Source organism: Colossoma macropomum, unplaced genomic scaffold (assembly GCF_904425465.1).
Source record: "Colossoma macropomum unplaced genomic scaffold, Colossoma_macropomum, whole genome shotgun sequence".
NCBI lineage: Eukaryota > Metazoa > Chordata > Actinopteri > Characiformes > Serrasalmidae > Colossoma > Colossoma macropomum.
In genome coordinates, this window is record NW_023494801.1 from 547,832 (window position 1) to 571,500 (window position 23,669).

Below are 23,669 nucleotides of genomic sequence, written 5' to 3' on the forward strand. Positions count from 1 at the left end.
GCCATACCTTATAGAACCATATAAGCATGAAGTAGTTATATATAGAATTCATGTTTCTGAATAGAACCCTTGCCTTTTCTGAAGAACCCATGAAGAACCATCTTTTTAAAATGTGTATAAGATCCTCCAAATTCTGGCAGGTTTCTTGAGTCTTTGTGGGAAATGCAGTCGTTGTTGCATTTTCCTGAGCAGTGGTGTTGTGTTAGGAGACCAGGTGAGATCTTCACTGATGTGGACACCAGCAAGTTTGAAGGTGCTCCTCTCTCTGCCTGTACAGTGGGTCTAAAAGTCTGAGAACCCAATGAGAATATGGGTTTTTATCCATTTTACCTAGAAATAAAGAACAGAAGCTTTTAGAATATTAAAACACTTTAATCAAAGTAAAGGAAAGTTATAGTGAGTAAAATGAAGAAATATTCAAGAATTTTCAGGAATTAATTTCTGGGTCAGATTTCATTGATCATGTTGAAGCATTTATACAGAAAAGTCAGAGTTTTTTAAAGTCTTATTCTTTACATTGAACCATGTTCAGACGACTCTAAGGTGGGATCTCACATTGTCTTTAAAGCAAAAGAGGGACATCCTAAATATCTCAAATTCACTGTAAAATTTGTAAGAATCTACTGTTCACTTCATTTTTGTTGTCAATAGAATCTTTGGATTAAATTAGAAATTAAAGCAAAATTGAGGCATTTTCAGGAGTTCTCTCAGACTTTTGGACTCCACTGGATAAGCAGCGGTTTGGGCTGGTCTGTCCTCCTCTGATAGTCCACAATCCTCTCCTTTATTTTGATGACTTTTAAAGGGGAATTCCACCAATTTTTCAAAATGTCTACATAATTAAATGGTTCAGATGTAAACAGAGTCGTTCAGAGTGGTTCAGAGCGGTTTGGTGTGAAACGCTCTGTTCTAGAGAAACTTACCGAGTCAGAACTGTTCACAGTGGTGGTGATAGGAACCAGACGTCCTCCGCTAAAAGCTCCCTCACAGAAAGTTACTACATGAAATGGTTATGAATTCACTGCCTGATGACTGAGACACTGTTTTATGATAGTTTTGTGATAAAGTTTGGGTCCCAAACTATTGATCAATTTATTTGAATCCATTCATGGTGGAGGGATACATGCAGGGTGTTGTACAAAATAGTCCCCAAAGAAAACTTATTATTTCAGATTTTCCACTATTTTCCATCATCAACATTCCATATAGACTCAGAAGACTCGTGTAGGTTCACTGGTGGTTCTGGATAGTAAATAAAATGTCTATATTTGTGTTGCAGTCATGGCGACCCCTGGTTCCCATCACCACCACTGTAAAGAAATCTGGCTTTCTTTACATCACTTTAAATTACTTTACATTGCAACCATGGAATTATTATAACGTAAATTATTATAAAATAAATTTTTGAAATATTGGTGGAGTTACCCTTTAAGGATAGATTGTTGACCTGGCACCATGCCACCCGGTTTGCCACTTGTGTCCTTTAGGTCGTCTCATCACCCTCAGTGATCAGAACCGTGACAGTGGAATCAGGACACTGGAAAATTTCACCCAGCAGCGTTTTTGTTTGAATTTTCCAGTCCACCTTAAATGGAGCAGACGTTACATTCCACTGTAATAACATAAACTGCACCGTTTAAGGTGGACAGTAAAACGCGGATGTGTTACTGACCACACAGACTTTTACATTTGTTTCATTGTTAGAGGGGAAATCCTCTGAATAGCAGGGTTTTGTTGTGGAATCAGACTCTCCACTGTAGTACTTCCTTAGTTCCTTCACTGTTTTAGCGCCTTTCACCTTTTTGTTTTCGCAGGTTTGATTTAGGAGCTTACTGTAGCACATTTCCTGAACACAACGCAGAGTGATTGCGCAGCTTAAGCAATTCGAGAACGGTTGCCAAGGTGTTTCCAGGCGGTTGCTAAGGTATCCCTGGTGGTTGCTATGAGCTTTCTTTGAAATGGTTTGAAGTGGTAGCTAGGGGGTTGCTATGGTATCCCAAGTGGTTGCTAGGGGGTTGCTATGGTATCCTCGGTGGTTGCTAGGTAGTTGTTGTGGTATTCCAGGTAGTCGCTAGGGGCTTGCTAGGTGGTTGCTTGGGGTTTGCTAGGTGATTGCCATGGTATCCCAGGTGGTTGCTATGGGTTTGCTCGGTGGTTGCCATGGTATCCCAGGTGGTTGCTATGGGTTTTCTATGATATACTACATGATTATTAGGGTGTTGCTGATGGAATTGTAAATTGTGAAATAGACTGGGTGGACAAACTTTTGCCCTCTGTTCATTTAAATGGGGGGAAAAAGTAATCTAACGCTGATTTTACAAAAACCGTACTTCCAATGAAAAAGTTGTTTTTTAAGCACACCGTTCCCGAACAGACCGAACATTCCAGAGTTGGAACGGTGTCCATATTATATATTTTGCATATTATTATATGATACTAATATGCAAAAGAAGAAGAACAATGTAAATTGGATAACGATCTGCACAGTCACTAAAATATCTGAAAGAGCATAATGCAAGAGGAATAACCTTTCTGTACTTCGTTTGTTGAGGAAATAAAAAATAATTGTGTCGTGAAATATTCAGTTATTGCCAAACTAGCTGCATGTTTTCTTTTCCAGATTAGATGAGGAATTGATTAATCGATTATGGAAATCATTCAATAGTTGCAGCCCTTCTTGACAGGCAAAGACAGAAATCCAGTTTCTGATTCAGTAAATTGACCACATCACCATCTCAGCATATACAGTCAACATTACAGAAGAAAAAACACACATGGTGCAGAGACAGTTGAGACAAATCCGGCAGATTCTGCTGTGAAAAAGAGTTAAAAGAAGCTTCTACTGTGTTTATGTGGTTTAACACGCACTTTCTGACCTCGACACCGAGGAGGGCTCCCGGTATAATAACGATGCAGCTCAAGCTCTGTAATAAATGTTTTTATATCTTTTGAAATCGTGCACGGTTTCTGTTATGAGAAAAATATTTACCCGAGAAAGACGGGGAGGATGAAGGTGGGTAAAAAAAAGAGGAAAAACTCATTAATTCAAAACTCAGCGCTCCACTTCAATAATAAAAATGAATTTCAGCACCCAAATATTACGGCAGCACGCACACGCGGTTATGAAGAGTCAAATGGATAATCACACGAGCAGGATTATTGCATATTAACAGAGAAACTAGACTCTGACACTTTCTTTTACTTTCACACCCATAAAAGAGTGATTAGACTAAAGAACACTGTACTGGATAGAGACTGTATTGGGATGGATTAGTTTATATGACTTTGCGCCGTTTTCATTAACTGCCTCGTTTACATTTAGACGTGACTGTACTGTATATGTTTATTTAAGCCCACAGGACTGAGGCCTGTTATACTGTATTACAGTTATTTTTAAAACCCAAAGCACCAGAATATAAATAATTCAGTGACTCCATTTGGTTCTGTAGGAGTAGAACACAGTGGGGAACAGCTGATTTTGTAAGTCTTCAAGTCACGGCAGCGTATCAACACAGTAATGGCTCAGGGTTCACGGTTTTAGATAGTAAACAATCAGAGAACTACATATAACATCCCTCAATATACATTCATCAAAGTGTATGTCAGGAAAATAAAAATATTTCATAGTTTTTATAGACATATCAGCCTTTGGCAGTCTTTTTTTATTTATTTATTTATTAATCATGGCATTTCAGTGGACAGTAACGGTGTGCTCAGTGTGGCCATGTTTTTAATACATAAATAAACAAGCAAAAACATCAGCACAACTACTGATAGTGTTGAAAATGATTATCAATACATGGCCCAAATTAGGGCTGGGCAGTATGGTAATATATATCATTATTGTGATAAGTTATGTCCAAAACAGCTTCTCTGGTCGTATCGTGTATATTGTCAGTCCTTGTAGACACTGACCAACTGCTTCAACTGCAACTGTTTCATTAAAAAGAGAGCAAAATTAGTCCTGTTTAACTGGATTTAGTGACAAATATGGTATAAAAATCATTGTGTTCAGTCAGTTTTTGATAGTATTTTTTAAAATGCAGCACTGCTGGCTTTTTTCCTCCATTCCAACAAATCAGATGTCTAAATATTGTAACATGGTGTATCTCAAAAATTTGTTGAAGTATCGCAATATTCGATTTTTGCCATATCGCCCACCTCTAGCCCAAATATTAGTTTATTAGGGGAGCGTGGAGTAAAATCTGACATGTAGTTAAGCAGCGTCCCATAGCAACGTCAGAGCAATCAGATGGATAATTGTCCAGATTTTACTCCAGTAAACTATCTTCCTCCATCCTGAGTGTTTGTGATCAGTGATCTGTACAGAATTCAGTCCTGTATTAGTTTAATCTCCTCTTGGTCTTTGTAATACAGCAGCGTTTAGAAGCAGATAGACAGCTCACAGTGAGAGACAGACAGGCTAAAGTACAGCCTCCACACGGGGGGGTTAGTCTAACACCCCCAAAGTAAATAATCAGAACTATATATAATATCCCCCATTTCCCTTCATTTAAATGTATGTTTACATAGATTATGTAAATATGTTTTGTATCAGTGTTAGGCAGTCTTTTTACACTAATCATATCTATTTTGATGAAGTATAGTTTTGTGTGAGCTTGTCTGGTTCAAACAGCAGAACTGTACTGAATTAAGTTGCATTGATTTATCAGACCCTTCTGGAGACGTTTACAACTGATAACGCCATACGTTACATTAGGAGGCGACAGGTCACTCAGGCTGTTTTCAGACTGCAGGCAAATCGGATTTGTTTCTCAAATCAGATCTTTTGAGTCATCTGTTTGCTCTGTTTTGCTCTGCGAGTGATCAGATCTGATTTGTGTGTCCAGACATCACCAGTCTATCTGCATGGGTTGCCGTGGTAACAACATGGGCGTCAGTAACTACGTAGCTACGCTGGTGACGTGGATTTTAAACGTGGATGCAGTAAAAATGGAGACACATCTGTAAAAATCAGAGTCGCATTTCAAACCACCTCCAAATGTGGTTTGGATCTGAATGCAAAAATCAGGTTTCATGTGTTTTGTTTTTTTTTGTTTTTTTTTTTAAGATGTCCAGACTTTCAAAAATCAAACTGGATACAATCTGAATATGACAAATTGAAAAATTGGGCTGCCAGTCTGAACAAGGCCTAATGTCAGAAAAATGTAAAAATATTTGCTATATATATGTTAGTTGTATGTTTACATGTTTATAAGTTTCACTTCCATATTTTGATCGATAATTTAGGAAATACGGACGAAATGAACAAAAAGTTCAGAGAGCCGAGGCCGGAGCCCCCTGTGTCTGCGATTGATCTGAAGATTTTGTTTGAGCCAGTCAGTTGGATGGTTCTTTGCATGGTGAGATGATTCTTGATATTGATGGAGAATGTATTGTATATGATTCCATAAAGCACCAAAAAGGCTTCTTCTCTTTTATAAGCTTGACATCGTAACAATAGCAGAGCCTTTTTAGTGCTAAATAAAACCAAACACAACACATTCTTCATCAATCAGAAGAACCATTTCATCATGAAAATGGTTCTTTGAGTGTTCATGGTTCTGTATAGAACCATTTTCTTTACCAAAGAACCCCAGAAGAATCATCTTATAGACCAGTGTATGTCTCACAGTCCAGATTGACAGATGTGTGGCTTTACATGTTTGGCTTTTGAAAAACACACATTTCAGTCTGAATTTTAATTTAAATCAGTTGTTCACACCAAGTTTCTCTTCCATATTTTGAGTGATAATTTTGGGGTTAGAGATGAAATTAACTAAAAGTTCAGAGAGCCCACCCCCCGCCCCCCATGTCTAATATTGGTTGGAAGATTTTGTTTGAGCCAATCAGTTTGATTGTTGCTTCACTGCATCATAGTCGCTAAATCACAGCTCCAAATTGCGTACTTCCACAGAAAGTGACTGGACGCCTATCGCTTCATCGCCTACTAGTGTGAATGTGCGGTCAGTCTGTTACAGTTAACCTCACCTATGGGGTAAGTTGTAGCGTTTACACTCTGCTTTGGCTAAACTGTTCACAAACCGTTCATTTGATTTGTAGCAGTGATGGTGTCGGTAGCTTGTATGAACAGGTGTATTAATTTTGCTCAGATATTTTTGTTATTCAGCAAAAAACAGAATGTTACGCACCACTGTCCACTGTTTAGTACAGAAAACAAGCCCTCTGTCAGTGGGGAGAAGCAGATGGACAGCATAGTGGATAATCACTCTTTACTATTAAATATGTAAACGTTGGAGGGATTAAATAATTTAATAAAACTATTGCTGTTGGAACAAAACCTTGTATCTCCAATTTTTTTTTGTCCTTTTTATTTTTATTACACACCAGCTGTTCTTTACATTGGGTCTACATTCTTTACAAAATTACAGATAGGAGAGGTCCAAAACTCTCTATATTGACTTTTATTAAATGTTTACCCTCTCCTGTAAAGCTGCCCTGTTTGGAGATGCGATGTTTTGTTCTGTGAGGGACGAAACACTTAATGAAATGAAAGATAAGATAAAGTGTAAACTTTAGATTAAAGTTTTGGGGGCGTAATTTGTAATAAATTTCAATATAATCATAATCATATTGCACAAATCCTTACATTTCACAACAGAATTGTATCATAACAATCACAAGTATTGTGGCTCAATATTGGGCCTCCAGTGTATGGAGAGGAATGTGTGCCAAGTTGAAATATAGTCAGTACAGTGAAATGTAATGACATTACTATAGTGTAGTGAGATGCAGAATACGAGCCAGAATGAAAATCAAACCCTCTGTTTTCACTTGTCTTCACCTTTTTATTGAACAACAGTACAAGAGGATATACATTTAAACTGATGCTGAATTTGAGTCAGAATTGAATACATTCACCTTTAAAATGTAAAAGTCACAGCTATGCTGCTTTACACTGTGCAGCGCTTTAAACAGTGAAACACACGACATTACTGTTCCACACTGGCTGTGTTTACACAGATTTTTGCCAGTCCGATTGAAAACATTCCGATTACAGATTAAGGCTGAGGTGTTTATTCTCATTCTAATAAACAGTCTGATGGAAAATCTTCGTTTACATGCTCACTACAAGTAATCAGATCCAAAATGACGCACATCTGTACAGAACCACTTGGAGTAAACGCCACAACAGTGAACATCACCAGTCAGAGTGAGATGAGCAGCAGTGAGCAGTGCTTGTGTTTTTAATGACTTTAAAATGATGACAGACTCAGGAAAACGTCCTTCACATGCCCTTATTAAAGAAGGCCGAGAGGAAGACGTCGTGTTCTGAGACACATAAGCTGGACGTCCGTCCCACCGCCGTCTTTTAAAGATCAGAGCATAAACTTCGTCTCCTCTGCAGACCAGTTTCTGCTCCGCCGTGTTGAACGGTATAAACTTTCACTATGACGTGACGAACATGATCAGAACGGACTTAAACTTTCCGATAGGGAATGTAATCAGATACAGGCGTTTACACGGATATTATTCTTCTATTTAACAGATTATTTACAGGATTACCCACCTCGTTCAATCGGATAGGAACTGTATTCCGAATGGCCTCAATCGGACTAGACTATTCCGACTGAGGTGTTTACATGGACGTATTCTATTCCAATTGAGCTACTAGTCGGATTATTAATGGACTATTAGGCTGCATGTAAACGTGGCTAGTGAGATACAGAATACTAGCCAGAATAAAAGGAAAACCTCTATTACACTGATTTCTGATGCATCTTTTTTTGTTGTACTTCAAATGCATTGAAATGTAACCAGAACAGTGAAATGCAGAAAACATGCCAAAACGAAAGACCATCACTCTGATTTAATGCTGTTTAAAGTGCTGCACAGTGTAAAGCAGTGTAGTCATGATGATTACCTTTTAAAATGGATTGTATTCAATTCTGACACAAATTCAGCATTTCATTTTAAATGTGAATTCTCATGTACTGTTCAGTGAAGAGAAGTGAAATCAGTGTAATAGAGGGATTATTTCATATTCTGGCTCGTATTCCGCCCCTCACTGTGGAACAGGAACGTCGTGCGCATTGCATTTCACGTTTTTCCATGTAGTGACTGAATTCCAATTTGGCACGAATTCCTCTCCATCCCTGTGATTCTAGAGATCACAAAACAGAAGCCAAGTCCTAAAAAAAATGCACATTTATACGCAAAACAGTTTGAACTGAATGAAAAAGCGTAAAATAAAGAGCAGCACACCTGAGAGTGCTTGTAATGCATTTTTTAATAACACATCTCAGTATTATAACAGCCATCTCTCGTCTAACAGGTAAAAATCATCAAAAAATCAAACCAAGAAAACAAAAAAGTTCATTTTTTTCTGTTTATTCCAAACAACCAAGGCTCGTCGCTACTCTCCTAATTCAAACAATGGAACTTCTGAACACAGTGAGAAGATATATTCAACGCATTGTTTCTCAAACAAATTAGAAAAATAGATTGCATTTTCAAATACATATTTACAGTATCAAACAGAGATCTTGATATATTAAACACAGAGAGGGTACAGTATCATTCACGGGGGAGTAAACGGCTGTCAGACAGTGCAACACTGGGTTTTTATGTATCTGAGAGTCTCAGTTTGAGAGAATGTACAGAATGAAAAGAGAGAAAAGCTCTTATTGTACTTACCATTTACCACATTCCACCTTTTCACTGCAGCCTAACGAACAAGGACGCTTCAGTGTTCAGACACCAAAGAGAGAAGAAAGAACTTTTCATAAACCCCTAAAAGGACGCTTTTCAGTGGTTCTTTAGAAAAGGTGTTCTGTAGAACCATGAACACTCAAAGAACCATTTGCAAGATTAAATGGTTCTCTGCATGGTGAAATGTTCTTCAGATTAATGGAGAATGTATTGTATATGGTTCTATACAGCACCAAAAAGGATTTTTCTATTTTATAAGCTTAACATGTTAACAATAGCAGAACCCTTTTTGGTGCTATAGAGAACTGGAGAACCATTTCCCCTAAAACATAGAAATAGTTCCTATTTGGTTTGTATAGAACCATTTTCTTTACTAAAGAACCCTTGAAGAACAATCTGTAAGAATGTAGCTCAGTGTACGTCTCACAGTCCAGATGTGTGCATTTATGTTTTGCTCTTGAAACACAAATTTAAATCTGAATTTGAATCAGCTGTTCACACTAATTTGCGCGTGGCAGTTTTAAAATGTTGCGCTTTTGAAGTACATTTTAAACTGAATCAGAATTCAGAACACGAGTTTTCATGTTGCACTTTAGAGGTACTTGAATTCCAGTTAACTGTTAACACGACTTTGAGCTATGTTGCACTTTCAGAGTATGTTTTGATCTGAATTCAAATAAAACGTTCAGACTCATTTCTTTATAGCTTTCCCTAAGTAGATTTTGAGATCTGAATTCCAATTAACCGCATGTTAGCGTGTCACGCATTTGAAGCATGTTACGAACTGAATCAGGATTCAAATCAACTGTTCACACCAGGATTGCGCGTTGTGTTTGAAGTACATTTCAAACTGAATCTGAATCTGAATCTGGAAAAAAAACCCTTCACGTGTATTTCTGTGTTATGCTTTCAAGGTACTTTTTGATCTAAATCTAATAGCGTTCACACTGGATTAGCTGATCCAGATCTGCAGTTCCGCTGACGTGTCGTTACATCTCGGAAGCATAATCTCACATTTGCACCATTTTTCCTCAACCACACGACTGTACACAGCAAAAAGCAACAAAATTCAGTAGTTCTAGCACATTCAACACCTCCTGAAGAACAGCTGTAGTACAGAAAACCAAAACCAGCGTATCGGACGAGCGCGTCCGTACTACAGTGTAAGTCTGTAAGCGTGTCCACCTGCTGCAGCCAACCGCCCGCACACCTTTAAAAGTGCTGTTATAAATGTGTTCCAGGACCACCATCGTCAAAACTTATCAAACGAAACAGCCGTGTAGGAAGATACATTTTATTATACTGCTTTATCGTCTGGTTCCACACATTGTGTCCATGGAAGCGTCCACAGCCAGGTCCATTCAAAAAGAGCTTCGGCAAGTGTCCAGAGAACGTAAGCAAATATTCTGATAAATATGATACAGGCTATTGAGAGAGTCTCTCATTTTACAGTGCAAGCATCTTCTGTGGTGAAGATGTAGTAATAATAATAATAATAATAATAATAATAATAATAAACAGTACTAACTTAAACCTTCATTTCTGTCTGAAGTGTACATTAAGGGTTCTATATCAGCAGTGAGTGGAGAACATAAACAAGAAATAGAAAACTGATCAAAGTGACGGACACAGATGGAGGGGAGGGAGATAAATAAGAAGATTTACAGTCTTTTTTTTTTTGATCTATCAGATCAGAAGATTATAGTTTTTTATTCCTGAAGGTTTAGATGTCCTTTCCTGCTTGTATGACTTGGCAACATGCTCCTCAGTCCACTTCAGAGAAAGGCCAGTGGCTGGTAGAACGTCCAGCTAGTTCACCAAGCTTGGTGGGCAGGGCCGTTTGGAGCATCCTTTAGCTGTTCTCAGGTCAGTTAGTCACAAAGGCTTGCTGTTGGAGTTGGACTGAAAGGCTAGACCACTGTGCCGAGGTCATAGGTCAGTGCTTGTAGCATTACTTCATTATTGGGGGGTTCCCAGGAGCAGACAGTGATCACCCACATTTCAGGAAAACAGGAAAGAACGACACACGAGATGTGGACGTCCGAGGTGTCCAACAAAAAGGCGGCCTTGTTCACGCGGCTGGAGCCTCCCAGGAATGGTCAGTGTTCACCCAAGTTTAAGGAAAACAGCAAAGAACAGAAAGAGGGAAAAAAAGGAAGAACAGTGCTAATCGTGGTTGGTCACATGATCCAGCCCCCTCACCCTGCCTCCTTATTGGTTGATGTCCTACTGGGTCACTATGGGAACAGAGGTCCATTTGTCTCCCCACACCCTGAAAGCGCTCCAGTGCGTTTGGACAGTGTTAGACCTGAACTCCGCGGCCGTGCATCTGGATGACTTGTGCTCTGAGAGTCTGAATGGCCGACAGCATCTGCTTCTGATGCTCCAGAGAAGTGATGCCCAGACTTAACACGTCCCTGTAGGAACAAACACAGTCAGCTTTTACACAAACGTCACGTCTTCACAGGAATTCACTCAGACTTCAGTGACTTTAATCCAGTATAAATCTGCAGCGAGTATTTTGTCCATGTTGTGCAGCTGGTATTTAGGTAAGTATTGACGTATGAATGAGAATCGCTTTCTAACGGACACACAGCACTTACTGGACTGTCATGCGGGCGACGGACTCCAAGTAGCAGTAGCCGGCGGCAGTGAAGTTGTCCTTATAGCGGCCCATGTCCACAGCCTCCAGCCACTCGCCTACTGAGCTGAACGAGGGGAAAGAGGGCAGAGTCCTCTCAGCGAGAGAGATGGAGGAGGAGGCCAGGGTCCTAGAAATACAGAGAGAACGAGGGATAAGGAACACATAGAACACTGACACATCCCTAACAGAGTCTTTTAACTTAATCATCAAATTACTGGCGTCACTCTTAGTTGCGCTTAATCTGAGCTAAAACCATACATTGTTAGTATGGCATTCAATTCCGTTTTTTATTCATCTACATTTTCGATTGTTTTTGTTTATATTTTATTGTTTTATTTAGTCTTAAAGCTGCACTATAGGATTTGGGGACCTCTCTGGTGGAAGTGTGTAACTGCATGCAACGTTTAGAAGAGCTTTTTGTAGCGTACGTTGTGCTTCGGCCCCCCACGAGCAGATTAATCTGATGACCGAAAGAGAATTCAGAGTGAACTCAGTCTAAACTTGGTGAAGGAGCGTCTCTGAGGATGTGAGTGAATCATCTACTACTGTCATCACATCTTCATCAGTATAATGTTGGTTTTCAGATCATTAGAGATCTACACATCGAGCCGGACCTTCTTTTTGAGTCTGCGTGTGACGTTAATACGTAAAGACGTACGATGTGGTGTGAAAAACTCGACTCCTCTGATTTTTAAATGATGATTTCAGGTTTTACAGGCGACGCACAGCAGAACACACCATGTTTTAGTGTGTTCATAAACTCAGTTTTTAACTATACGATATAATTTCGCAGCTGAATGTTTATGCGCATTTATATTCTTTTGTCTATTGAAAAAAATGTCCATTATGTAGTGCTTTGTTTTGTGATAGTTTTGAGGTGTAAAGGCTCTGTATAAACCGCTGGGTAAGGTGTCGTACCTGCGCGCGAGTGTGGAGGAGCCGATGTTGTCGGGGCTGCGGATGGTCTTGCTGAGGGCGCTGTGGATCTGGGCGAAGCTGGGTCTCTCAGTCCTCTCCTTCTGCCAGCAGTCCAACATCAGCTGGTGCAGAGACGGTGGGCAGTTCAGAGGGGCTGGCAACCGGAAACCATCTTCTATGGCCTTTATGACCTGTAACACACATGCAAACTTTGCATTCATTTCCTGGGACATTGGGCCGTACTGTGTGTTTTACATGCAGCTGCCTTTATGTAATATGTCCCATATGTATCGTATATATCATTAAAATAAATAACTTAAGAGGAAGAAGAACTTCCTGAACTTCCAGTGGAAGTTAGAGCGACTTTATTAACTCTTTAATCAAGTCATTCTGGAGCATTACTGCTGATCCGTTTAACATTAAATTTGGACACAGTATAAAGGGTTTTCAAATTATGTAAAATAAATAAATAAATAAAACAGACATCGAGGTTTCCAGCAGCAACAATATGTAAGTATCTATAGGTAAAAATACTGCTTTAAGTGCAAACAAGTTTAACAGGTAAATGGGTCATTTTTCAGGAAATTTAGCACAAAATATCTGTTTATTTCTATTTTAATATATTGGGGAAAAGCATAAAACGTACAGTATTAAATGTACCATAACTTTTGCACAGGCCATGTCATGTTTTATTTTTTTCCTAATGTCAAATTCAGCAGGTACACAGTAATTGAGCAATAAAATGTGCTGAAGTGTCTGTAGAGGTGTGTCTTAATAAGTTAACACTTAGAAAATCAACATGAAATACAATAGTATGTAAGCATCTGTATGTTACAGTGTCCTGTGTGTGTATATCTACATATAAATATGTGTGTGTGCGTTTGTTTGTGTGCAGTACATGTTTCTAAGCATACTTGTAGAACACTGACCAATTGCATGGCCTGTTTAATTGGATTAAAGTTTTATTTCTCTCTCTCATATATATATATGTGTGTGTGTGTGTGTGTGTGTGTGTGTGTGTATATTATTAATTTTTTTTTTGTTCACGAATGCCAGAGGGCACTGGGCAGTAGTATAAGCTCTGTGGTTTAAAGGTGTCAGTTTACTGCAACATCTCAGTCTTTACTGACTGTATTTGGTGCTAAAGTCTCTTTTACAGTGACTCCTTCGTCTCATAAGCACCTCCGTAATCTAATCACTGAGCCATTCGGCCCGTTTCAGACGCAGCTTTGTTCCGACACACTAATCCGGGATTCTTCAGACGCGATCGGTCAGCCCGACGCAGGCGCTGAATATCACCATCATACCGACAGTGTTCAGAACCTGAAAAGGCCTCAATTACAGCATGTAAAGCGAGCGTGGTTTAACCTTCAGGAGTGACGGAGGCTGAACAAAAGTAATTATTCTCCTTTCATACACTCCAGTGGCCCCTGGCTGGGCCCTGCGCTGACCTCTGACCCCCGTCTATGCCGCACGGGGCCACAAACACGGAGGAACGAGACCACACAATGAAGCCATTTCACCTCTATTTAGAAAGAGCAGGAGCCCTTTGTGCCATCAAAATCATAATCATGGCTTAGCCAACGCGGCGCGGTTTAATTCCAGATAACAAAAAGATTCTTAATGTGATTTTCTCGTCAGTAGCTGTTCTGCTCAAACACTCTCTCTCTCTCTCTCTCTCTCTCTCTCTCTCTCTCTCTCTCTCTGGATGGATAAAGCTTCTCATGAAAGAGTGTCTTGTCTGATCATAATCCCCCCCACGCTAATCTACTTCCATACTCTTATCATTTCACAGCTTAGTGCCTCGTTATCTCTCTCCATCTCTCTCACTCGCTCATCACCTAATTACCTTATTAGACAGAAAAATGGAAGAAAATACCTTTTCCCATAACTACTATTTTTTATCTGTTAAAGAAACGTTTAACAGTTTTACCTTAAAATAACAGCTTCAACATCATTCTGATGCTACACTCTGCTATACTCTGGCAGAATCTGGCTCCCCTTTGCGTGTCCACCTGTCACGGAGGTGAATGGACTCTACAGGTTACACTCAATGGGCGCAATCGTGTGTGTAATCTGTTGCGTCCATATTCCTGCGTGACGCTCGTGGATGAAAAAGAGTTGGATTCTGTATTCTTCAGCTCAAGCGCACTTACAGAGCTGTCCGTGACGAGGCTTCTGTGTATTATTTTTAGTTATTAACAAATTCCTGCGAGTTGGGAGACTTTTCGCCGCTGTAGTGGAATCTGACTGGGCCATGAGTTGGGAGACTATTCACTGCTGTAGTGGAATCTGACTGGGCCATGAGTTGGGAGACTATTCACTGCTGTAGTGGAATCCGACTGGGCCGCGAGTTGGGAGACTTTTCGCCGCTGTGGCAGAAAGCGTTTTCTCATTGAATAGGAGATGCTGGCCGTGATTTAAGGAGCTCTTCTTGCTGTAAATGTTACCAATTACGTTTAGCACTGAAGTGTCGTTTAGCTGGAGTGTAAGCGGAGAGCCGGCCGCGGTCAGGGAGACGGCTGTGTGCGGAATAAACAGTGGCTCTGATTGGTCACGCTGCAGAGGAAACTTTAAAGTGCACACTCTCTTTGATGGCCCTTTAAAATTCGCCTTCTTTCAGCTTTAAGAGCAATGCAGAACTCTCAGCTTCACACGGCTCACCCCCCCATGAGCAGGAGTAACCGAGTGTGAGCGACAGAGAGAGAGGAGATGAAAGCAGAGGATTTAGATGGATGAAGTGCGAGGAGGTGGGCAGTAGTGGCACAACAGAGAGAGAAGAGTAATACAAAACTGGCAGGAGTAAAAAGACGGAGCAGAAGGAGAAAAGACATGAAAGTCAGAGGCAGAAAGGCAGAGATGAATGCGCTTACGTCTTGGTTGCCCATATCCCAGTAAGGTCGCTCCCCGAACGACATCACCTCCCACATGACGATGCCGAAGCTCCACACGTCTGAGGCCGAGCTGTAGCGGTGATACTGAATCGCCTCCGGAGCCGTCCACAACACCACACTCTTCCCACCGTGCTGGGAGGCACAGAGAGAATATTCAACAACAAATAATCTGAGTACTTTGATATTTTATTATAAAATCGTGTGTGTGTGTGTGTGTCTGTGTGAGTGTGTGTGTGTGTGTCTGTGTGAGTGTGTGTGTGTGAGTGTGTGTGTGTGTCTGTGTGAGTGTGTGTGTGTCTGTGTGTGTGTGTCTGTGTGTGTGTGAGTGTGTGTGTGTGTGTGTGTGTGAGTGTGAGTGTGTGTGAGTGTGTGTGTATGAGTGTGTGTGTGTGTGTGAGTGTGAGTGTGTGAGTGTGAGTGTGAGTGTGAGTGTGTGAGTGTGTGTGTGTGTGTGTGTGAGTGTGTGTGTGTGTGTATGCACTCCTGTGCAAAATGGCAAAACAAGCTTTTAATGGTCTTAACAACAAATCAGTAAATTAGCCAACTTAGTATACATTCTCCTGAAATTCTTTAAGTGCTGTAGTTTAGTGTGTGAATGTTCAGACAGTCTTTTACAGAAAGAGGAGTCAGTATTGATCCACTCAGCACTGACGGCTTCACACAGCTGAGAAACACTGCTGAGCTGGTTTGAGTTTAATATGAGACCAAATATTCTCTATAGGGTTTAAATCTGGACTCTGACCAGCCAGAACCATCAGTAAATTATACTCAGTCCATTATACTCTGGACTTTTTTTTGCATGGGAGTGTGAGAGTCGTAATGTTGAGCTCAGTGACTTTAAACATGGCACTGCCATAGGATGCTGCCTTTGCCACAAATTTGTGAAATTTCTGTCCTGCTAGATCTGCCCCAGACAACTGTAAGTGCCACTGTGAAATGGAAGCATTGACAGCTCAAACTCAGAGTGGGCCGCCGAGTGCTGAAGAGCACAGTCTCCTCCTCTGTCGAATCACTAAAGAGCTCCAAACTGCCTCTGGAAGCAACATCAGCACAAGAACTGCACATTAGGAGCTTCACGAAATGGGTTTCCATGGCTGAGCAGCTGCACACAAGCCTAAGATCAGAAAGCACAATGCCAAGCGTCGGACGGAGCAGAGTAAAGCGCCGCCACTGGACTCTGGAGCAGTGAAACGTATTCTCTGGAGTGACCAATCAGCTTCTCTATCTGTCAGTCTGATGGACGAGTCTGGGTTTGGCGAATGCCAGGAGAACGTTACCTGCCTGACTGCACTGTGCCAGCTGTAGAGTTTGGTGGAGGAGGGATGATGATATGGGGCTGTTTTTCAGGGGTTGATCTAGAACCCTCAGTTCCAGTGAAGGGAAATCTTAATGACTCAGCACCAAGACATTTTGGACAATTATACACTTCCAACTTTGTGGAACAGTTTGGGGAAGAACCTTTCCTGTTCCAGCATGACTGAGCCCCAGAGCACAAAGCAGCTCCATAAAGGCCTGACTGGGTGAGTTTGGTGTGGAAGAACTTGACTGACCCTCTTCTGGATGAATGGGCAAAAATTCCCACAGACACACTCAAAATCTTGTAGAAGCTTCCCAGTACTGCAGGCATTTTACAATATGCTGACTTGTCTTACTAAGTTCATTTTAATACTGGTGGTGATGATTCTGTTACATTAAGTTCAGTAAATTAAAGAAAAGCTCTTCACTCCAAGCACCAAATGACTGTTCACAGTGCTGGTCACTCACCAGTGTGGTGTAAATGGCCTCTATCTTGTCCTCCTGCAGAGGTCTGAAGCCGGACACTTTGCAGACCAGGCTGCTGTTGACCAGCACTTTGTGGGCAGCCAGGCGCCGATGGACGAAGCCCATCTCCGTCAGGTACTTCATCCCAGAGGCCACTCCGCTCAGCAGGTCCACCAGCTGCAGCACGCTCAGCTGACCCTCGTGTTTCTGCATAAAACACAGAGAAATGCACAAACAAACACACTGAGTTTAATTTTAACTCAAACTTTATTTAGTAAAAAAAGTTCAACAGCATAAAGAGCAGAAACTAAACCTGCTGACACCGATTAACACTTCAGCAGGAACAGTGCTAATGAGAGAGAGAGCGTTTGAAATGGTGAAAGAATGAATCGGATGTATTTAGGTACTGACCCGCAGGAAGGAATCCAGGGCGCCGTTGGTCAAACACTCCACCACGATCATCATGGTGCTACCTGCAGAACACACAGAGTGCAGGTGTTTAAGAGGTGTGTGTGGGTCGGCGTGGGAATCCATTTCTTCCCGTGTTTTCAGTATTTACATTAAAAATTCGTCAGACTTGGTGTGAAGGTCCTACCACATTTAAAATCACATGCACTTTTCTCATCCAAAAACATCTTACTTGGTGTGAACAGGCCTTAATAACCACCTTTCCAGCAGGGGGCGCACATGCCTGACCAGAGGCTTATTTGGGCAGGCCCTGCTGGGTTCTCAGCTCCAGCTCTGCCCCCAAGGGCATCAGAGGGGGTCTAGAGTCAACAGGTGAGCGCACAGTGAGACAGAGAGAGCGAGGGAGGAGAAGAGGAAGGAGGAGAGTCATTTGCAGATGGAGGACGATGAGACGGAGGGACAGATTAGAGACGGTGGGGCGGCCCCGCTGTGTCTGGAGGGCCAATTACCCCACACTGCACATCTGCTCAATGACTACACACTGAGACACCTGTGAATACCCCCACTCACCCACTTACTCACTCGCTCTCTCTCTCTCTCTCTCTACACAAACAACTTTAGTCAATGAAGTTAAACTTTTAAAGTGACACTCAGGTTAAGGATAAAGTATCTGATTTGTTTTTAGAGATTTCTAAGTTATCAATATTAAATTATAATGTTTTATATTGCTCATTTTAATGTTGCCCTACGTTCACATCGTTCGCATCTTGTTGCTCAAATTGCTGATCGCTCATCGCCTGTGGGTGTTTCTGAACTCAAGCAGATATATATATAAACTCACTGTGTAACAGTTAAAAGGCTCGATGTGAAATACGTTACAATGTGACAAACGTTACAGTACAGTAACATTAGCTGAGGTGAAAAGGGATAATTAGCATTCGTCTACTTTAAAAACTTCAGAATGACCCTTTTCTCTGTAAATTTCAGGCTGCTGGTTGCCTGATTTATAGTCTGGGTTTAATACACTCAAAATCACTTCATACATACATTTAAAATATATTAAACAATGTGCAATATGTTCTACAGAGATCAAACTTCTGCATATCTAATGGATAATAACTTTATTTTCTGAATGTAACACATTGGGGGAAAACAAAGTCGAGCAGAGGTTACAGCACTGTTTATATTGGTTTTTATTCCCCCAACATGTTAAACTCGGCAAATGAATATAATTCTGCACTAAAAATGTCATATTTAACTGTGTTCTCCATACAGGATGTGTTAACTTATTGTCACTTAGAAAATCAACAAAAACATATTTAAACATTCAAAATTCTGCATATGACTGTATATTATTAAATAAAAATATTTGTAAATATGTTTATGAAAATGTTTCCTCTCTCTGAGTAAGGCAGTGCGGTTAGGGAAACTTTTTGGTGGGTAAAAAATTCTGTTCCTCATTTTTATTCGTCTGCGCGTCTAAAATCAATACCATCGCATTCATTAAAACGCACCAAGAATCACTCAGAATCAGGATCGGCGCTGTTAGGAGACAAAGCGAGATGGATCACATCTATTTCAGCACCGCATCTCTCCATCCATCCATCTCTCATCTGAAAATACACAGCGCCCCAGACTAATATCAGTGTAATATCACTTTTCAATTCATTTCAAGCTTTGGCACAAAACGTGACTCACAGCAGAGACAGAGGAGGGAGGTGGGGGGTGAGAGAGAAACAGAAAGGGAGAGTTCAATTAGAGGAGCCCACGTGATCCATCTGGCTTTGTCTCCTCGGACCACCGCTCCATTTCAGGATAAATATTTCTGAAGCCCGTTCGGTGAGGCTGATGTTCACTGTAGCGTCTTTTCATTTTTCTTTCGTCCTTTTCTTCCGGCTCCGTCCTTTGTGAGACAGATAACCTCAGAGATACGGCTGATGTGTTGATGCAGATAACACCCACACTCACTTTCCTCCTGAAGGCAGAATCATTCGTCCACTTTTGTTTCTTTTGTTCGCTCCATACGTCCGTCTCCTTTGTCTAGTTGAATCATGTGGGATCGTCCATCCGTCCCTCCTGATCTCTCTCTTCCTGTCTCATCACAGGTATGTTCATCTGTCCTCACTCCTCGCTCCTCCTCATACTCATTGTATGTTGTCTGGTCTGCAGAACACAGAACTCATTCTTTTTTCTGTATTAACACATCATTGTTTGTTAAACCTGTAATTTTCTTTTCTCGCGCTACCTGGCAGACGGACGTCCAATCCATCATCGTCCTCCATCTATTTCAGCAGAGACGCTGCATCTGTCCATCCCTCCCAACCTTTATTTTCTCTTTCTCTGAGTAAATTCTCCGGGTTTCAACCCTCTATTCTATTTTCTCTACCCTCCTGTCTTCCCTCTGCTCCTTTCTTCATCGGGGCTTCACTGACTGCTAAACAGTGGAGTTTAGTTCTCGAGGATGTTGATTATGGATAAAAGTTGGTATCATTTACTTAAAAACAAACCGGCTCTGTAACTCTCCGCAGCCTCCAAACCGGCTCTGTAACTCTCCACAGCCTCCAAACCGGCTCTGTAATTCTCCACAGCCTCCAAACCGGCTCTGTAATTCTCCACAGCCTCCAAACCGGCTCTGTAACTCTCCACAGCCTCCAAACCGGCTCTGTAATTCTCCACAGCCTCCAAACCGGCTCTGTAACTCTCCACAGCCTCCAAACCGGCTCTGTAACTCTCCACAGCCTCCAAACCGGCTCTGTAATTCTCCACAGCCTCCAAACCGGCTCTGTAACTCTCCACAGCCTCCAAACCGGCTCTGTAACTCTCCACAGCCTCCAAACCGGCTCTGTAATTCTCCACAGCCTCCAAACCGGCTCTGTAACTCTCCACAGCCTCCAAACCGGCTCTGTAATTCTCCACAGCCTCCAAACCGGCTCTGTATATATATATATATATATATATATATATTCAGAAATATATATATATATATATATATATGATGTTTCATAAAAGTTGGGACGGGGGCCTGTTTACCACTGTGTTTCATCACCTCTTCTTTATCAACACTCTGTAAGCGATTGTGAACTGAGGAGACACTGCTGTAGTTTAGAAAGTGAAATGTTTTTCTGTTCTTGTTTGATACAGGATTTCAGCTGCTCATCAGTTCAGGGGCTCCTTTGTCGTATTTTTCATTTCACAATGCGGCAAATGTTTTCAGTCTTGACAGGTCTGGACTGCAGACAGGTCAGTTTAGCACCCGAACTCTTTTAATACAGAGCAAAGCTGCTGTAATACATGCAGAATGTGGTTTGACATTGTCTTGCTGAAATAATCACAGTACAGTGGTGTAGTTGAGTTCCTCTCTGCTCACCTCTGGTGATGACTCCCTCCAGTCGGACGATGTTGGAGTGGTCAAACTGGCCTAGGATTCCAGCCTCACACAGGAAGGATCGGCGCTGTTTGTCCGAGCAGCCGGCCCGAAGCGTCTTGATGGCCACTGGCAGCTCTCGCTTACTGGGCAGCTTCAGGCAGCCACGGCACACCTCCCCAAATTCACCTACAGAGGGCGATGTACAGACTGACTGACCAGGCGCACTTAGCAAAAACAAATGCAAGGTCGTCTACAAATTAAAATCCAAAGAGGGTGTTTTTTTAGGGATAAATTACATGTAGGCGGATCAATGCCTGTGTTCTCAATCTATACATGCGCCAATAAAACAGGCCTACCGTGAAAAAAAGAGATCGAAATTGACTTCTGAATAAATAACGACTGCAGTAAAACCTGGCTGGAAACCACAAATCAAAGAAGAGAAGCTTCCTCATCCAATCAGACGTGGGAATCATGAAAAATACCTACAGCGACACAATCGGCTCTCAGCGAAAAGTGCAGATTCACAAAACGTCCTGATTGAGGCTAAAACAGTGAAAATTAATCAGTCCACTTTGAGAATCAGCAGATACCGCATTGATGCCAGGAGCTTTAATTCAAATAAGAATTGCCTTGATTTTTCAATATTTTCTGCATATTTAAATGGTTACCATGTAAACAAAGTCAATCAGAGTGGTTCGGTGTGAAACGCTCCGTCCAAATCAGATCTGTTCACAGTGGTGGTGATAGGAACCAGACGTCCACCTCTAAAAGCTCCCTCACAGAAAGTTCCTACATGAAATGGTTATGAATTCACTGCCTGATGACTGAGACACTGTTTTATGATAGTTTAGAGAACTTAAACTCCATTCATGGTGGAGGGATACATGCAGGGCGCTGTGAGGCAAAATAGTCCCCAAAGAAAACTTATTATTTCAGATTTTCCACTATTTTCCATCATCAACATTCCATATAAACCCAGAAGACTCGTGTAGGTTCACTGGTGGTTCTGGATAGTAAATAAAATGTCTATATTTGTGTTGTAGTCATGGCGACCCCTGGTTCCTATCACCACCACTGTAAAGACATCTGAACCATTTCACACCTTTCACACAGGCTAAATGAGGCTACTGTTACTACGTGACCTACTCTGCTGTAATGTTACGCTTCAATTTACAGAATCAGATCAGTTTAAGTTTATTCTGATGTCCAGTCCAGCATTTTCTGCTGATGTTGGTCCAGTAACAGATACAGGGCGTCACACTGGTGCTCTGTAAGTGAAAGTTGAAGGAGAGAGGTCGTACCGGTGTGAACGATCCTCTCGATCTTGACGCTGGAGTTGTCGAGCTCCTTTGCGAAGGCGTGAACGGCTTGCAGCAGATCTTCACACGTCTCGGGGTCAATGTAGGTCCTTCTGGTCGGGATCTTGACTGGAGAGGACAACAAGGATTTGGGTAAGTTAAAAAAAAACAAACTGCACAGTGTGCACCCTGCTCTAAAGGCTGCACACCAAACGTGATTTGTTCGTGTGATTTATTCTGACGACAGTAAATTCATTCGATCTCATGTATAACTGACGCCATCTTGCACACCACACAATTTATCAGACAGTAAAAATGCGACATTATTTTATTTGCGCTGATTTTGGCAACAAAAACTTTGACCAACCACGGTCAGCCTCTGCTGGTCGCATGACAACAACCATGATGACGGAGCAGCAAATAGAACTTTTTCACAAATGTCAAAAGGATCAAAATCTCCAAAAGCAGCTCAAACCGATCTACAAACATCGAGTTAAATGTGGAAGAGAGTTTCAGCTTCTGAATAAACTGATGATTTTCACTTTGCAGCGTCACCGCGTCTGTCCTGCTGTGGACTATCATTACTGATTACTCATTTACTCAATATTATAATAATTTCCCAATAATGTAAAAAACATTCGTACTGAACTTCATCAAAAATGTAAATAAGCCTAATAATGTAATAACTTACCAACAATGCAATGCCTTATTTCATTATTGTCAATGTAATATTTAAGTTAAACATGTTTGCTCAAATTTGTTTTCAAAATAGATAATTGAGCGCCCCCTGTTGCTGAGTCTCTGGAATACGTGTTGTGTCTTTTGGTCCAAGATACTCTGAGTGTTTCTCGTTTAGGGCTTTTTTTTTCCAGCGCACACAGAACAGACTGAATCTGACAAAAAGTGTATTGGATTAGCGTCACTTACTACCTTTAATGTCAGCAACTACATTTCTCTCATTCTTGCCTATGTAAATGCCCTCTAATGACCCTGCGGCGCCGTGGTCACTCATTCTGGAGGGGGCACATATACGGCCGGGCTCCTGAGTGTTCTCTCAGTGGAGGAAGCGGAGGAGAGCTGAGATGCGTGTCTGAAATGTGATTACAAGTTAAGATCGACCCGAACCGGGCCGAGGCCCTGCCTTCACTGCCTCATAACGGCTTATTGATCCTGACCTCACATGTGTGCACACTTAAGTCAGACTTCGGTGACGAAGCAAATTAAGATTTCTCGATTGTGTCTGGTGACGGCAGCTGTGGATCGAAGGCTTCTTCCACTGGAATGAGTCTTTTCTAGGCCACCCTGCGTGATGCTTACTCTCCCATTAGTGCTGGATTAGGGGCTGGACACAGTCCACTTCCTCCCTCGCTCCTGTTTGTGTTTGCCTCATGTAGCTCTGATTAGCTCAGACTGACCCACAGGCTACTTACTGAGCGCTTTTACTCACAAACAGACCCACATTCATAAATTTGCACTTGAAGCAACGGTTCAGCCAAAATCCAAATGTTTGGAGTCTGTTTATTTCTTTAGTTTTAGCACTGGAGCTACAAGACAAATGACAATGCTCAGCCTTCTCAAGGTGCGAATACAGGGGTCGTGAGAGGTCCGGGACCCCCGATTAACTTATTGGACCCCCTGAATGTCTCAAAATCCAAAAAACAGACGCTCAAATCCAGGTTCAGTAAAGCTGATTGTTTATCTGCTTC

The 23,669-nt window shown here is 41.5% G+C and overlaps 1 protein-coding gene across 1 annotated transcript in view; it reads right to left on the reverse strand.

The window, feature by feature from the left end:
- Positions 1-10,291: 10,291 nt before the first annotated feature.
- LOC118821245 (ephrin type-A receptor 7-like) overlaps positions 10,292-23,669 on the reverse strand; it is a 224,558-nt gene continuing 211,180 nt past the window's right edge. Inside the window, exons 10-17 of the mRNA XM_036589775.1 lie at positions 21,967-22,092; positions 20,666-20,851; positions 17,302-17,363; positions 16,894-17,097; positions 15,109-15,261; positions 12,236-12,426; positions 11,277-11,444; positions 10,292-11,090 (exon numbers count right to left, since the gene is read on the reverse strand). Of these exons, the coding sequence (XP_036445668.1) occupies positions 10,976-11,090; positions 11,277-11,444; positions 12,236-12,426; positions 15,109-15,261; positions 16,894-17,097; positions 17,302-17,363; positions 20,666-20,851; positions 21,967-22,092 (1,205 nt within the window). The 3' untranslated portion in view covers positions 10,292-10,975. The remainder of the gene's footprint in view (positions 11,091-11,276; positions 11,445-12,235; positions 12,427-15,108; positions 15,262-16,893; positions 17,098-17,301; positions 17,364-20,665; positions 20,852-21,966; positions 22,093-23,669) is intronic.